General features: G+C 39.6%; 1 protein-coding gene across 10 annotated transcripts in view; it reads left to right on the top strand.

Moving 5' to 3' along the window:
- The window catches only part of LOC137971978 (fibroblast growth factor receptor 4-like), a 72,913-nt gene that overhangs the window by 43,113 nt on the left and 12,300 nt on the right, over window positions 1–17,500 (top strand). For all 10 annotated transcript variants that reach the window (XM_068818736.1, XM_068818741.1, XM_068818739.1 and 7 more), the window contains 3 exons: window positions 13,411–13,562; window positions 15,050–15,374; window positions 16,980–17,090. In XM_068818736.1, the coding sequence (XP_068674837.1) occupies window positions 13,411–13,562; window positions 15,050–15,374; window positions 16,980–17,090 (588 nt within the window). The remainder of the gene's footprint in view (window positions 1–13,410; window positions 13,563–15,049; window positions 15,375–16,979; window positions 17,091–17,500) is intronic.

Below are 17,500 nucleotides of genomic sequence, written 5' to 3'. Positions count from 1 at the left end.
CATCCTCTGGAGTGTGTTTTTTTCTGAAATCAATCAAATCAGGTCCGCACTATTCAAGCGGACGAGGACGAAAATACTGCTCAATTAATTTTCACGAAAGTAAAGGAAAAGAGCTTTAAAAACATGCATTCACTTTGAACTTAAGTTCGTAGGGTAATAAAAGCATTAAAAAGAAACAGCCCCATTAAATTTACGCAACGGTTCCTCCTCGAGTTTTCCAAACTTTCAGCCACTAGTCTACTCGATCAGCTACCTTTTCCAGAGCTTTTCCATCCTCCCGCTCACTTCTCTTTGAAGTTTCATGATGATTCGGAAATAAATGTGCCATTTTTTTGCCGGCCTGGATTTTTTTCCTCGGCGTTTTTATCGCCATGTTATTTTAACTGATGCTTGAAAAATTTGTATGAAAGTCAAGTAGACTAGTGCACGACTGATAAAACCTCGCGAATATCAGTCGTGCAGTAGTCTACTTGACTTTCAAAAATATTTTAAATCAATTTTGACTGATCACGATCTTCTCTCATCCAACGCTGTGCAAGACTTATCGTCCACGGTTTTTGCAAAGGTTTTAAGACCTCAACTTCACTAATGCTCGAAGTAATGCGTGACATATTACAGTCGCGTTACCTGCGCAGTAACGTTGCGCACAAACAATTAGCGCGAACGTCCTTAACGCAGCGATTAAAATCGGGACCAAATTGAAACTTTTCCAAGCAGCTAACTAGAGAGATCCGTTCTAAGCTATCAAAGGCTTTGTGGAAGTCAATAAAGATCATTAAACCAGGAATATTCTCTTTGAGAGAAAACTCCATTCGATCATAAAGCGATCGGGCAGTTTCGCCTATATAGCGGTCTTTCACGAAGTTGGTTGTGATGAATGATACTTGGAAGGACAGTTTAATCCTTGTCACTAAGACCTTAGAGATAATTTTGCACCTACGTTAAGAAGCGAAATCAGTCTCTAGCTTTCTAGAAATGAACGATCCTTTCCTTTTTTTTCAATAACAGTGATTACAGCTTGTTTTTGTGAGAACGGCATTCGCCATAAGTAAAACATTGAAGAACCTTACCCTGCATTCCTCCGTAGTAATCTTGCCCTCACAAGATAACATTTATTCATCCGTAATTGTAGGGCTATTTAAATTATCGAAGAAGGATACCGTTGCTTGCGTATTACGTGTATTCTTCTTTTTACTCGGACATGTATATGATTCTTGATAAAAACGCTTTTGCTCAAAAAGTATCTTAAAAGGGTCTGCAGTGATCCAACCACTAATTACCAATTTTCGCACATGCATTTTAACATGGTTCCTTTTCGCTAGATTAAAAATTTTATTCAATTGGTGCTTTTTCACCATGTTCACACCAACGAGCCCTTGCACGAATAATGTCCCCCTGAAGCTTTTCCTCATAAAAAAAAAAAGTTTCTTTGGCTGAATTAAAGTCGATTGCGCTTTTTCTGTGAGAAATGACCTGAACCATACGCTACCTGTGAAGCCAAAGTATAACACTGAGGTCTGGCCAAACGCTCTCAACATTTCAACGCAAAATCTTGTGTCATGTGTTGAATGGACTGGCCAAACGCACGCAACATATCGCAATAGGGTGGCCAAACGTACTCAACATGTTGTGCCCAACAATGTTGCAAGATGTTGCGTCGAAATGTTGCGGGCGTTTGGCCAGGCCTTTAGACGTGATAACAGAATGTGGTGGTCGAGAGTATCAAACGCCGCCGACAAATCAAGTAGGACAAGTACCACATCTTGATGGTCGTCGAGAATTCTCAGAATGACATTAGTAAATTTGCACTAAGGTGGATTCAGTCGAATGTTATTGATGATATGCTGACTGTAGGGATGGAAACAAGTTGAAATCTTACAAGTAAGTATGCATTTGGTTCATCACCTTACGAAGAAAAGCTATATGGGAGACAGGTCGGTAGCTCCAAAAAAAATTAGGTTTTTATCCGTGTCATGTTACCTCAACTTTGGTTCGACATGCGATATCCTCAGCAGGCTAGGGAATGTACAACTAGACTGTGATGATGTAACTATTTGACCTATCACAGTTACGAGCAAATCAACATGCTTCTTGACCACTTGTGTTGGCATTGGAACAGGTGTTTGATGACATAGAGATGATGAGCTTTTTAGTAGCATTATTTTCAGGTAGATAAAACTCGCTGGCTGGATGGCAGACTATTTGACACGTCATAATACATAGATTTAGCCAAGCCTAAAAGCGGAGCTCTTTGGTTATTTATTCTTACTGCCTGTAGGGTTACTGAAATAAAAGGTTTCGAATTGTCCACGCATGAATCAGGAAGCGATGAGTACGATGTCGGCTTTTCGAGTGAAATGTACTTTGGAATTAACTAGTTTGGCAATGAATTTTTCTTGAACCGCATGAGTTTTAAAAGAAAACAAGCACACCCTCAGCGAGCGAATGGAAAAGGGAAAAAGCCATTTGAGAGTCAACTGTCAATTGCCATTGAATAGGAATCACGCTAAAATTAGAAGACATAAAAAAAAAGAGAAAAACTTTGTCAGTTCAAGGTCAAAAAAGAAGTTTACTGATGTACTTTATTCCACTTTATCTCTGAAAACGACATGATCAATTCACATTTTTATGTATTTCATTGAAACACGCCAGGTTGGCTTGAAACAAGAATCGGCAAAATACGGCAATGCAACCAAGAAAGGACGAACTTCAAATAAAATGCTCTCCAACACTTAAATAACGTTTAGATGCTTTAAACAAACTTCTGAAAACCCAAGCTAGTGAAATTTCCCCCTAATTTTACGAGAACTCGTTGCGATTACGTGTTTATAACATAAGTACACTATTTTCTTGTCACTGTCGAGGCACATCGAAAACCAGCTGGGCAAACGGATTAAAAAGCACTTGTTCGCTCGCATTTTAGAGCAAAACAAACAAAGAAATCAACTTTTTCGTTACGTCCAAAAGAGTACAGATAATTCCGTGGGTGAAAATTTGGTTGAGTTTCTTTTTCTTCCTATCCGCAAATTGCAATGTTTTTTTAAAGTTTCCCGTAACCAGTTTCCCGCGGGAAGTGATGTCACAATAAAGACATGTCCCTTTTTCAACCACCGCGTTCCTGGGTTTGAACCCGAAACTTTCGGGTCGAAGCGCGTGCGTGTTGCCTTTGCGTCACCAAGACATCTGGCTTTACCGGGCCGAATTTGCCTTTTTATCCCTTGGGTGATTTCCACGCAACCTCGTCCCCAGGGTCGTTTCGCTTTCCAATATGGCGGCGGTAAGAGAAAGACCGTGGCACACAGCGAACTAAAGCGATCGCCGATTGGTGCATCCCATTGCGCGTTCATACGTGCGCTCTCATTGGTTTATTCCTTGCACAACAAAAATGGTGGCTCCCTGGGTTCTTCGTGGAAACTGAGAACAGAGTCTGAGGCTTAAAAAGGGGAAAGGATACCTGTTTGATCTTCTTTTAAACCCTGCCGTACTGTTAGAAGTAACTGAAAAGCAGTAAGCAACATTTAGGACAGTTCGCCGATAATTCACGCTTCTCCGTGGTGATCATGTTCCTCAATTCAAGTACTCAGCTGCCGGCAGTACAGTTAGAACTGCTTCTCCTTCTTCTTCTTTTAAGACCTCTGGACTGGTAATCGCTGCTCTTGCATATATTGTAAGTACAGTAGAACCCCAATAATACGAACTCGGATAACTCGAACTTCCCACTAACTTAAACTTAATCCTATTTCACCTCACTTTTCAGTCATTGACTCAAACTCTGATAACTCGATTTTCCGCCAACTCGAACTAAATTTCCTTTCCCTTGATCAAAAATTCACTGAACTTTACCCCGATAACTCGAACTCTGGTTCTTGTAAGTCCACGTGGATGCCATCCCATTAGCTCTTCTTTTCTATAATCGGTAAAAACACTAAAACTAACACTGTGGTCAACACTACATACATTTGATGTTTGATTGGTGCAACGAACTAATCACATTTTATCATAAAAATGCCCAATTATCATTTTCATAAAATAAGTTTAATTTAAGTGCCCTAAACACTGAAGTGCTCAAAAATCACCAACTATCGATTTTTGATGTGGCAAATTGAATTGTGCAATCAAACCCGTTAACTTGAAACCTCGCTATCTCAAATTGTTTTTCGTTAACGTTTCACCCGTAGAGTTCGAGTTACTGGGCTCTACTGCATGTATTTCCTTTTTTTTTTCTATCTGTTTTTGTCCTCCAAAATTAATATCAGGTACAATTTAATTTGTTTTAAGTTCGTATGTCATCTCAAGACATGCCTTAAATGAGGCACACCCACATTTTATTCCCTCCCTGTTACACGTGACCTTTGCTTCTCTGGATCTGTGTCCCAGAGTCTTGTATGGGATTTTACTGGCTTCTTTATTCAGATGTTGACATCACATCACTGACTTATTAATACTTTTACATCTGTCTTGACACTATTTTCTAAATATAACTTCAATAGGAAAATACACTCAAAGTAGAGTTTTTCTGGATTAACAACATGCAAATTAGTGGATAGATGCACTTAGGATTTTGTTTTTAGCTTCCAGAAGGAATGATTAAGGTAATTTTCTTGTATATACAAGCTTGAAATGGTGAACCCAGCTAAATGTCCTTCAATCTTTTCAGCTTCGGTTGTAACTTTTAACATAATTTACCTTCTAGAATACAAAAACCTTACAGTAACCTTTCATTGTTTCTTGGGGATTGATTGGTGTACCAAAGAAAATTCCGATCTGTGTAAAACGGGGAAGATTGGTCATATAAATTGAAACAGTTATGTGAAATTAGTTCCTCATAAATTCTTGTAAGATAATCATTATTGCTGTCACCAAATGGAAAGTGGAATGACTGAAATGAGGCCCAGGGAAGCTAAGGTGTTTTAGGGAATCCGTGAGCGGAATAGCAGTATTACCTAAGTCAGCTAGTCATGATTACTGTTTGTAATTTAGTTTTAGTTAAAAGGGATAAAAGGCTCGCCATCTGGCCCTTTTTGTTCAAATAATGGATAATTCCATCCATCACTGGCATAAATCTACACCCATTGAATAATGCAATGGTCGTAGCATTTTCCTGGGGGAGCGAAGGTATGTGAAAGGATTGCCTTTTACATGAAAAATGGTATATAAAGGGTAAGGGGTTGGACCTCGGGGCAGAGCCTCCCCACATAAACATTTGTTGAGTACCCCCTTCGCCCCCAAGCATTACATGAATTAAGTGCTATTGGCAGAATATGGCGCAGCCACATAAGAAGTACCACTTTTGCGAGGCAGAGACTGGGTGAGAATGCCAATCAAACAAGCCAGCTGCGCCTCTTCTTATGTAGCCTTGCGGAAATCATGGATAATAGAACCAGTCTCTGCCATTATCCATGCTAAAATCTGTCTACGGGTCTGAGAAAAGCTTGCTGTAATTCTGTTGCAAGAAACAAATTTTTAACTCTGTTTTCTGAAAGGTGTGGCGAGGAATGTTCCTGAGTTTGTTTGTTTGGTCCCTTGTTGTTGTTCTGTGTTTTGGTGTATTTGCAATCATACCTTTTTTCGGCTGTGTGTAAGCAGAGAAGTGCTTGTTGAAAAAGTTACACTGTAGAAATACAATCATGGTAGTAGACTGAAATGAAAAAACCTGAAAAACGTTATTTAAACATGTGACATTGATGAGCCTAAAAAAGGACTTGTTACAAAAATGTAACAAGTAGTATATTTAGCAATTATTGAGTTCAGCTGTTCAAAATCACAACTGTAAAAATATGGTGCACAAATTAAGGCTATTTCACATTTTTGCTCTGCACATGTAATCCCCACATACTCTCTGCAGTTTAAGTGTAAGTTTGCATCAATTATGAACCTTTATTTGGTCACTCACAAAATGACTGTGCAAATTAATTTTGGCGGCACAAACAATGCACACCGAATTGAGCATGTGATTAGTAGACATTGTCATATTGATTGTGAAAACTTTGCTGTCCTACAAAATATACCACGTTTGTATTAATTGACTAACCTCCATAGCAGTTTACTGAAAAGTGGTGAATTTGTGTAAGCTGATGGTGACCATGGTTAGCCATTCATAGGTACATACATACATACATACATACATACATACATACATACATACATACATACATACATACATACATACATACATACATACATACATACATACATACATACATACATACATACATACATACATACATACATACGTTTATTTCACGTCCCCAAGGGGCTTTTCAGTGAAATACAAATACTACAATGAAATAAAATAAAATAATTCTATATGAATAAAATTCAAAATGCGCTAAGAAAAACAAATGCCATACTAATGCGGTATTGGATAAATTCAGCTAGCTATCCATTAAGAGTCTTTTCCTTATCAAGATTTTAAACTGAGCTAACGATTGACTTAACTTAATTACTTGAGGTAGAGCGTTCCAAAGAGATACCATACGATAGTAAAATGATCTTTGGCCAGTTGCGGTTTTAAATAACGGTATATTTAACAGCTGTGAGTTTCTAGTTTTGCGTGTTGATATTGATGAACGTTTAATGAATTGATCAGATAGATACCCCGGAACAAGGCCATTCATGCATTTAAATGCCATAATTGAATCGCGATAATACATGTGTTGTTTCACGGGGAGCCAGTTGAGTTGTTTGAGAATGGGAGTAACATGATCGTATTTCTTTGACCCACTAACAATTCTACAGGCAAAATTCTGAACAGCTTGGAGTTTAGCAATGTTAGATTGTGAAGTATTGCTCCAGACTGAAGAGCAATAAAAAAGTTTACTAAAAACTAACGCATTGATAATAATAATTAAAGTGCGTTTGTCAAAACAATGTTTAACACGATTTATCTGGCCTAGTCGCGACATACAAGAAGCGACAGTTGCAGTGACATGATCGTCAAAGGTTAAACTTGTGTCCAATATAACACCAAGGTCTCTGGCAGCCTCCACTGGAGCAAGCTGTTTTCCAAGGAACGAAAGCTTGAAGTTGCGGGTTTTGGCGGCCCCATGCTTACTGCCACAAACTAGGAGCTTCGTCTTGTCAGGGTTTAACAGTAACTGGTTATCGAAACACCAGTTACGTACTCTTGTAAGATCTTGATTTATTTCTGCGACTATACGTGATTGATCTTGAAGCCGGAAAGACAGCAAGAGCTTAGTGTCGTCCACGTAGCACTGGACAGAACAATGTTGTGGAACTGATGGCAAATCATTCATATAAATGTTAAAGAGGAGTGGCCCTAAAATACTCCCCTGAGGCACTCCACTGGCCACGTGTAGTCGTTCCGATGATGCTGTCCCAATCGTGACAACCTGATAGCGAGCGGTTAGATAACTACGAAACCACTGCAAAGCTAAAGGCGAGGCACCGATGTCCTGCAGCTTGACAAGAAGCAAGTTGTGATCTATACTGTCAAAGGCCTTTCTCATGTCAAGCAGAATTACCGCCGTCAAGTGCTTTTTATCAATCGCACTCAATATCATGTCGGTGGTCTGAATCACAGAGGTTTCGGTGGAGTGTTTCTCTTTGTTACCACTTTGTTTGGTAGATAAGCGGCCTTTAGAAGTTAGGTATTCCATAAGCTGATTGTGACCACTCTCTCGCACACTTTTGATAGAATAGGTAGAAGTGATATAGGTCTGTTATTATTGGCTATTTCGTGATCGCCTTCCTTGGGTATTGGTTTCACCTCGGCAATTTTCCACACATTTGGGAAGCAAGCAGAAAAAAGTGAGGTGTTGATTATTGAAGTAAGAGGGTACGAAATGGCTTGAAGGCAGTCCCTAATTATCCGTGCAGGTATCTTATCGATCCCAGGGGCTTTGTTTGGGGCCATGTTCTTAATAATAGCTTCCACCTGATGGCATTTAACGGGGATAAAAGAAAATTGTTCGGATGTCGGGTAAATTCTTGCTTGAAAGGAAAGGAAGAAAGGAAAGGTCAATGCATCCCACGGTAACGCCCCTAGGCGTCTTGTTTTTATTTAATTCCAGTTGACAATAAAAATTCGATTTTCATTCCTGAACAAAGGAAAAACCGACTAAACAACTTTTTGAAAATAACAAACGGTTTAGTGCCCAAGGAAAGAATTTGTGGAGTAACTTCTTCCACTAAGTATGAGCTATTACTGGTATTCTGTTTTGTCGTTATCGTTCTCTTTCGTTCTCCTTTCGTTTCTGTTCTAGTCATAGGTCCTCCAGGCATCATGTCACTATATTAAAGCTTCTAAAGATATGCAAAAATTGCAATACAGAGAAAAAAGCAGCTCTAAGCAAATTAAAAATAACACTCAGCTTTAAAGGGGAACTCCGGGGTAAAATTGAAGGTATTTTGTATGTTTGGCCTCGAGTTTATGTCTCACTTTTTAATAACATCATTCCCATATCGTTTCATTTAAATGAAATATTGCACCTGAAAGACGACCGAAAATGCAAATCGAAATCCGCCATCTTGAGAATTGCCCGCTTGCTCAGAAAGCGGTCAGCGTATCATCGTGTGACGTAGAAGCGTTAAACCCAGAGTTGTGTAGAAAATTTTGCATTGGCGAAGAAGGAGCTTTTGCCTTTACATCATCGCTAAAAGTGGCCGATTCTGGGACGTATTCTAATAAAATCGATGAGGAACATGCCTGCCAAAGTTTTTCAATTCGGCCGTACCAGTTTGAACAGCGTGTGAGCTTTGCTGAAGCGGTTAGCAACCCCGAAGACGTGGGCGACAAATGCATGGCAAGCGATGCATGGCAAGCGATGAATCGAAGAAACAAATGCAATACTGCGAAATAAACTCAACTCTGTTGATAAATTCTTATATTGGTCTTTCTGTTTCTTCCTTGTTGTCTTTATAAATCGTTTCAAGGGATGCGAAAACGGAGCTTTTCTTCGGCTACTCGATCTATTGCGCAGTTTCATTGCGACTTTACTTTTTCTTTCAAAAACAGCAAAACATCATAACGCAATCCTTGATAATAAACTTTACTTCTTAAGTTAAACTCAATGCTTTAAGGGAATACGCGTGAAGGCGACATAATTTGCTTCTGCTGCTGCCACCAATGCTTACGTTCGCTCGTTCTCTGTTTATAAATGCATTCCTAATAGAAGAAAGTCACGAAGAATACAGAGAAATCGCAATGTTAGTTTTTTTGTAACGTTGGCGTGCATGTAGCAATTGTCAGATTGTGGGAAGAGCGGAGGCATGCATATGATGCCAAGAAATTGAGCCTGTCAAAAATAACCTTATCGAGGATGTTACTAGCAGTGAATGTGGCGAAGAACCCAAATGCATCACCCACGGTTCCATCCAGTTTGTATAAATGGATAGGTCCTTCAAACAGCTTGGTATCAGTACGAGCAGCAGTGCAAAGATCCATTTGATGCACCTGAAGATAAATTTTATAAACATATTGCCTACAGACAGTTGGCTCGATAGTGCTGGGACATTTTAGGAAAGGAGATGAGGGTGGTTCTTTCATCTTGTGCAGTGATGTGCATAAGAATTTTTTATCCTCCACCAGGGCCAGAGGAAGAGTGGGTCTTAAAGGCTTCTGTTATGCAGATGAATGAGAAAACGGGTTTTAAACATGTCCATGAATAAAATAAACAAAGAAAAATACAAGTTTGTATCTTTCATGGAAATTACCAGTTAACAACTGGAAACAAGTACCGATGCAAGCTTGCTGATGCTTAATAAGGTGCTTCCTGTAAAAAGGATGGCTGCTGCCAATAATAGGTTTCCCAGGGGCTTCCTTTTAATAACTGGTTGGGATTCCCACAGTTCTGTATGCCCAATATGGCAGATTAGGACAACTGATAGCATGCTCCCAGCCATTTTCCTTTTTTGGTCAATGATCACACCCCCACATTTTGGACAACTTTTCAGTAAATTGTTAAAACAGGAACCAAACACAAGAAATTCTTTTTCACTGTCTGGAGAGCCATCTCCAAATTCATGTTCAGATGACACTATCTCATCATTGGATAACTATTTTTTATCATCTGGTAATAGCCAATGGGGATCTAAATCTTCATCATCATTGTTATTCTCACCATCATCGTGTGTATCCACTTTTTCATCTACAAGAGCGTCTTGCATTGGTGGTAAGGGGATTCTATCAAACTTGTTACATGTAAAATGTCATAGGTTGGAAAAATTGCTGTGGGTGTATCAATGGGATTTAATCGGGGGATGGGATTTAACTGGGGGTGCTGCTATGGCATAATTTGGGTCATGTGGAATCTTCCATTTGACGGCATGTGGATTTTGTGGGATATTATCCTCTAAAGAAGTATAGGAGTACAAGTCAATATTTGCAGTACCACATACACCATTATCATTGCCTTTAGCGTTGCACATCTCAGTTTTAACCTCCACACTTTTTAGGGTAATGGGATCAAAACAAAATTAAATTCCCACATCATGCATTTCTGGGGTTGTAGTAGGCATTTCCAAATCAATGCATATTGGAGGTTCATTAGACACTGGGTCATCTTAAGTTACATTGTCCCCGATGTCTGCAGCAAGTAGTTCTGAAAGAGCCTAAAACAAAATTAAAATGCGAATATACAAGGTAATGTCATTTCTTCCTGTTTTTAGAGTGACAAACTTGAAAAATAAACACCGGAAATTACCGATTATAGGTCATTTGTAAGGTCGGTTAACTCGCCAATATTTTCCAAGTAAACCCAGCATAATTTATTGGCTAATATATTTTAAAACTGGACGGATGTACACTGAAATTTGTCACCATGAAACCATTGTTTATACATCGGGCCGCGCGATCCCCTCAGTTCAAAGCGTGTGCAAACATCGACATGTAAGTGGGCAAATTTATTTGATTCATAATAAAAACGAAGCAAACTGACAACCACAAACTTCTCGATGCCTTCGTCGCTGAATGCAATTTGCAATGTTCGCTTGATAACCGCGGCTTTTCCGCCTCGGGGCCGTAGCCAAACATACAAAATAACTGTGTAGCCGCCATTGTGGACCACACCTATCATGATATGTCAAACTGGATTGAAACCAGCGAAAAATACAGAAAGAAAACATTTTCCAAACGTTTTCCACCTGAACACTAAGAGGAAGACCTTAGACAGCAACGACCAGAACCGGGTTGCTGACCAGGGGTTTTCGTTAAAACAATGTTTTGCTGGGGATGCTCAGTCTCGCTGCCTCAGGAAACCTGGTTGTGGTCATTGTGGATGGTTGTGGTCAGATTTTTCACACGAAAAGTGCTGACTGTGTAAGAATTGTAGTTGACGTAGTATTGTCGTGTAGCCCCGTCGAGCCACAGAAAGCGCCGAAAAATGAAGCCTTGTTTATGTTAAGGTGAGTTAACCTGGGTTGAGCCTGCAATCCAATCGAGAACCAGTACCTGATCAGGGGTCAGCTTTAAGAAAAAAACCGACCTCGGTGAGCGGTGACGCTGGAATCATCGGTGCTATTAGTTAGCCAACTCTCTCTAATTGTAAGGATTTCTAATTTATTCGATTCTATGATGTCACATGTTATAGCAGCTTTCTTTGTGATCGATTGAGCACTCCAGATAGCGACTTGTAGTTTCTTGAAATGGTTCTTTTGTCGACGGAGTTCAATCTGCTTGAGGTTGTTTACATTCCTTGATGTTAATCTATGCAAAGGATAAGTTAAACTTCGATTGGAAATAACGTTTGGAATCTTTTGTATCCCAAGAAGTGTTTGTATTCTGAGTCCAGCCTTGATTTTTCTTCCGGTGAAGCTTCAACAGAGCTGCAGTCGTGAGCGGAGCTACCCAACACACGTCTACGTCACACGACGGTCTTCCCCAGTCTCCCCAGTTTTGCTGAACTTGAATTTCTCGGGAGAGAGAAAAAAATTCGGAAACGGAGCGTTTCCATGGTAATGGTCCATAATGTAAAATCCCGACCGAAAAGCCTGAGCCTGAGAATTGCTTGCCATATAACAATGAATGATTATGCGCTAATAAGGATTGATTTTTCGGTGTTGACTCAGAGTCCGTGGGTTCCTTTGCAGGAGTCGATCCCACGACTTTCCGAATTCAAGTTCGGGAGCAAGGCTATTAAACTAGGTTTATATGACAAATGTCCTGCCAAACTGCGAGGAAATGTCTGCGATTTCTGCGATTGCTGAAGAAATATTTCACGAGTGAGCCCAACGCACGAGTGAAATATTGAAGAAAGTTCACCTTGGCTCTTTTATCTGTTTATTTAATTAAGACTGTTGAATTCACCGTGGTTAAAATGCAATATTTTGCTAAAAAGAAAAGCCCTTGGATTTTCTTTTTTCAGGGTATCTCCCAGTAAACACCAAGAAATAAATACGCTCAGTACATTCACTAGGGTTAACACTGGAAAACCTGGACCATTTACAGAGTTCATGAAATATTTCTAAATGTACAGACTTTTTATAAGAATTCAAATCTTACCTACTTTTACATATGGAATACGAAATGTCTGCAAATACACTTCTGCAGACATTTTATACAGTTTTTGTGGTATGTTCATTTTTAGAATATATGTGAAATATCTCTAAATTTAACTGCTGCAATAAGGAGAAAAACTTTAAAATTCACGGACTTGACGAAATCTCTGAAGAATTTAAATTTGACAGTTACAAAGATGTTCTATAGTTATTTTATCCTATATAATATCTCTGTAAATTGACAGAAGCAAGGCATTGTAAAATCTCTCTAATTGATACAAGCAGGGCATTGTAAAACCTCTGTAAATTGGCCCAAGCAGGGCATCATAAAATCTCTGTAAATTGACACAACCGAGGCATTTTAAAGTCTCAGTAAATTAACACAAGCAGAGCATCATAAAATCTCTGTAAATTGACACATGTAGGGCATCATAAAATCTCTATTATTTGACACAAGCGGGGCTTTGTAAAATCTCTGTAAATTGACACAAGTGGGGCATTGTAAAATCTTTGAAAATTGAAAAGAAGATATGTGATAAATGAATAAATTATAGGAACGGCTGATGCGTTTTTCAATACACTTGTAAGTAAATTACCTACCATGCCATGTACTTTTATGTCAGGTCTTGACAATTTAACACAAATTTAAAATCCCTTTAGAATTTAACTATCGGGGGAATCTTCGACGGCGATGAACTTGACGAAATCCTCAAGCCTGATCCTGGACACATTTTGTGGCGTTGTTTTGGGCATTACCTGAACACACTGTTGCAAAATAGCCAAACAACAGATGGAATTTCCTTGATTTGTACATTTCCTTGATTTGTACATTTATTTTATTTTTTTTTTTTTTTGCTTTGGCCCTGAAAGGCACCTCAAAATAAGTGGATTATTATTTTATTCTTCAATTGACATCATTGTTTACATGTACTAAATGCATTATACTTTCAACAGGTAAACCGGATGCCAGGACGGACAAGACGTCCACATTTCTCTGGTCTGGTGTCAGCATTGCTGTAGGAGTAATTCTTCTTCTGCTAGTTACAATCCTATTTTTCTTCAAACAGAAGCAATGGAGAAGAGCTAGCCATCGGCTCAATAATGAAGTGAGGACAGCTTTGACTTTACTCAGTTGTGATATAAGGGAATATTTCCTGACGTCAATTAAATCACGGGGCCCCGAACCCCGCAGTACGTAGCGGGAAAATAATGGGGACATCATGGCCGAGGAATTTCGCTTTTATAACTGCATTTCTTATGGGGGACGGAGACAGTAAACATTTTTTTAAAACACACCGAATGCAAATATGGTGGACTCAGACGGCCAAGGCCCAGTTGCATGAAAGAGTGGTTAGTGAGGCTCGGCATTCCTTGCTGTCTTAAATTTCCAATGTGTTTTGCTGTTTATATACTGTTTCGTCATACGTTTGAGTACCCGAATGTTTACCCGAATGTAATGAAAAAGGACCAAAATCACTTACAGGAGAACAATGTGTCTGTCTCCTTCTCTGAGTTTTTGCCTTTGATGAGAAAAAGTGCATCCAATCAATTGAATCACGGTGTTAACTGTACGTAGTCTGGTTTGTTTTGCCTTCTGTCACATTTTGGTCTCTGGAATACATACTGGAGTGAACGCATCTTTTAGGCGGATCCTGTAAGATTTCATTTAGGAATGGGTTTTGCTCCATGAGTCTTTAGATTTGTAACTTCATACTGTTGCATGATATCTTTTTCTTCCAAGAAAATAGTTAATCTTGATAATATATTTTTAGTTGCTTGGTGTTGACTCTATCTGCAGTAATGTGAATGTGTCCTTATGGCGTCGGCCTTTTGCAGCAATAAAATTCCAAACCGGTATGCTTGTCGGTAGCAGAAACGAATGATTCTACTTTTGAACCTTTGACCCGGGCCCGCGATCTTTTTGTTCTTGAACGTCTGTGACGCAGAGACGCAATGGTGAGAGCCTCACACCAATGTGGCCCGGGTTAGATTCCTGGACTCGGCGCCATTTGTGGGTTAAGTTTATTGGTTCTCTACTCTGCACTGAGAGGTTTTCTCCGGGTAGTCCGGTTTCCCCTCTCCTCAAAAACTTGCATTTGACTTAATTTGCGTTACTTGTTAATTTTTAGTTTACAGTGTCCCCAATTAGTGCTTCAGCGCTAGAATGACTAGACACTTAAATAAAGGTCCTTTTTCTTTCCTTTAGAGAGATAACTGGCTTTTTAAGGGACTGCGTGGATTTTAATCCCTAAAATTAACCGTAACCGTAACAAAACTATAATGAATTTTCAAAGACATTTTCGGAAGCTGTGCAACCAAAATTAAACGATGGAGAAAGACATGTTTGTTTGGAAAATCAAGAGAGAAAAAGTATGCTTCAGACCTCTAGGAACAAAGATTGGCGAACAAATTAAAAGGTTTACATCCATACTCTAAGCAAAGTTCTTCAGTGCTACGTGTTCAGCATTCCGAGAAGATTATAATTTCCAAGTCACCATTGACAGAAAGCACTACTTAATTCGTTTAATGGAGCTAACTTTCACTATTTATTTTTATACATTTGCAGTTTTGTTGTTTTATTTCATAAAAACAGCTAATTAGGCACGAAGAACTTATCCAGCTTCATATTAAAAATGACGTGGATATCATAAACGATCTGCCCCTTAGTCAAGCAAGTATCGTCAGCATAAGCTCCACTCAAGACGGCACAGTAACTACCACTGACGGACAAGAAGCCGTTGATAATGAACTGTACTTAACGACAATGGCTACATGCAATCGAAACTGGGAAATTCCTCGCGATAGGATCATCCTAACACACGAGAGGCTAGGAGGAGGAGAGTTTGGTATCGTAAATAAAGGATACTACTTACGAATTGACGGGCAGCAGCTGTCAGTAGCTGTCAAACGACTCAAGGGTAAGTGTTGTATTGCTCTAAAATTGGCCGAGCAGCCATTTGACAAGTTTTGTCCACGCTCAGCAAAATTGATGATTCTATATATGACTGCAAACCCTTAAAGGGACAGTTTGACGGTTTTGCGCATGACCAAGCTTTGGCTCTAGCAGTAGACTTTACGGTACTTTTCTTACTGAACCAGATGATGTTCATTAATCACAGAGAGTATTAAAGCAAATACACTGAAAAGCTGAGGCCCAAATGTGGTGGACGTTACTGCGGGTTTACACAGTAAATATCAAATTTAGTTTGACCATCGAATTTATTGTACGGGTCGAACATTTTATTCTACGCACGATATTGCAAAAGTAATTCCGATGAATAATTCCACTTCCACGGCATTGTTTCCATTTACTGTATCAATGCTTTCAATTGCTTCAATAACAATGGATTTAAATGGGCTTAGGCGACACTTTGCCCAAGGCCAGAGACATGAAACACTCCCTTTAATGACTAAGTAAAAGGAAACGATAGGAAAGAAACTTTACTTAAGTCTCCGGTCGTTCTAGCGCTGGAGCACTAATTGGAGACAATGTAAACTGAAATTAACAATTAACACAAATTAAGTCAAATGTTGGGGTTTTCACGAAAGGGGAAACCGGAGCACCCGGAGAAAACCTGTCTGTGAAGAGTAGAGAACCTAAAAACTCAACCCACGGGTGTTAACATTACACCATACCCTAATGGTTATTGCGAGAATGCATTATTCAGACAATTTCAGTCCTAGCACAGGACAATAGGTTCTGGCAAGAATGGGTACGCTAGAATCAGGTGCGACACTTAACGACAACTCCATAACATTGCGTTAGGTTAGTGAGGTGAAGATGCTGTGCGTATATAAAATGTCACCCTCGACGGTCATTCATAACTAACAATTCTCGAACGAGTACCGAGGCTTAAATAGCGCATATTAGTACTTAACACTACAAATACTACAAACGATACCACTTGGGTTGCATGGAATGACCGGTTTTTGTCTCCTTATTTGGCCCTGAAGTGGTCAGTTATGTTATGTAATTTTTCATAAAGTATCGCTCCTGAATGTGGCGTATCTATCTTTGTCATAACTCAGGACAATGGGCCAGTTTCGTTTTTAAACGGTTGGCTTGGATTGAGCATGAAATGGAGGCTACTGCGGGGGAATCTTTTCACGTGAAAATCATTTCTCCTGCATTAGCCGCCATTTCATGCTAGATCCAATCTAGCCGTTATAATACGAAACTGGTCTATTGTCACGTGACACGCATCTAATAGCCTCGCTCCCACGCGTCTCCCTTAGCTCGGTGGTAGAGCATCGGAACTAGCTAATCGGAAGGTCTTAGGCTCGAATTTCTCCCGATCATCACCTACCCGGAGTCTCCATCAACTAAAGTTTTCTTTAATCCCTGTGTAGTTTCCGATCATCGGAGTCCACTCGAATAAGAAACGCCTTCTATTCTATAGCCTGGCTAACTCGCCGGAGACATATCATTATCTATCTTTTGATTGGCGTTTGTACCTAGCTTATCTTACTCTCTAACGCAAATATCCTCACTTACCTTTAAGCACATAATTTTTTTTTCACAGATAACTCAGACCAACGGGAACGAATGTCACTCATACGTGAGTTAGAAACGCTGATTCACGTGGGGCGCCATCCAAACATTGTGAGTTTGGTTGGGGCTTGTACATTTGAAGGTGAGAAAAACCTCTTAATTATCACTATCTTCATGATGCTTAGCAAAGCTCATATTTTAGCCCTTGCCCTTGATTCAAGATGTGCAGAAAGGCCTCTAATTAGACATGTGATTTCAATAAGTGTCACGAAGTCTCTCCTTGCTCTTTTCCCCAACTTTAGCATCACTCGTGTCTCAGAATACAGACAAGGAGAAACAGAAAAATAACATTAACCTTTACTCTTACATAACACTTGGAAATAGGTAGCAAAGGATTAGACTTCAGGGGCCACTTCGTGTTGGATGCCAATAATGGCCGTGCGTCTCAGGCCCCGTCCACAGGCATCCGCATATTTTTAATAATCCGCAACTTTTTCTTTCCGGATCCAAAAATATATTCCCCTCCACGCGTAGCGTATTCAAATCGAACTT

The sequence above is a fragment of the Montipora foliosa genome, chromosome 9 (genome assembly GCF_036669935.1).
Source record: "Montipora foliosa isolate CH-2021 chromosome 9, ASM3666993v2, whole genome shotgun sequence".
Taxonomy (NCBI): domain Eukaryota; kingdom Metazoa; phylum Cnidaria; class Anthozoa; order Scleractinia; family Acroporidae; genus Montipora; species Montipora foliosa.
This window is presented reverse-complemented; position numbering and strand designations above follow the sequence as displayed.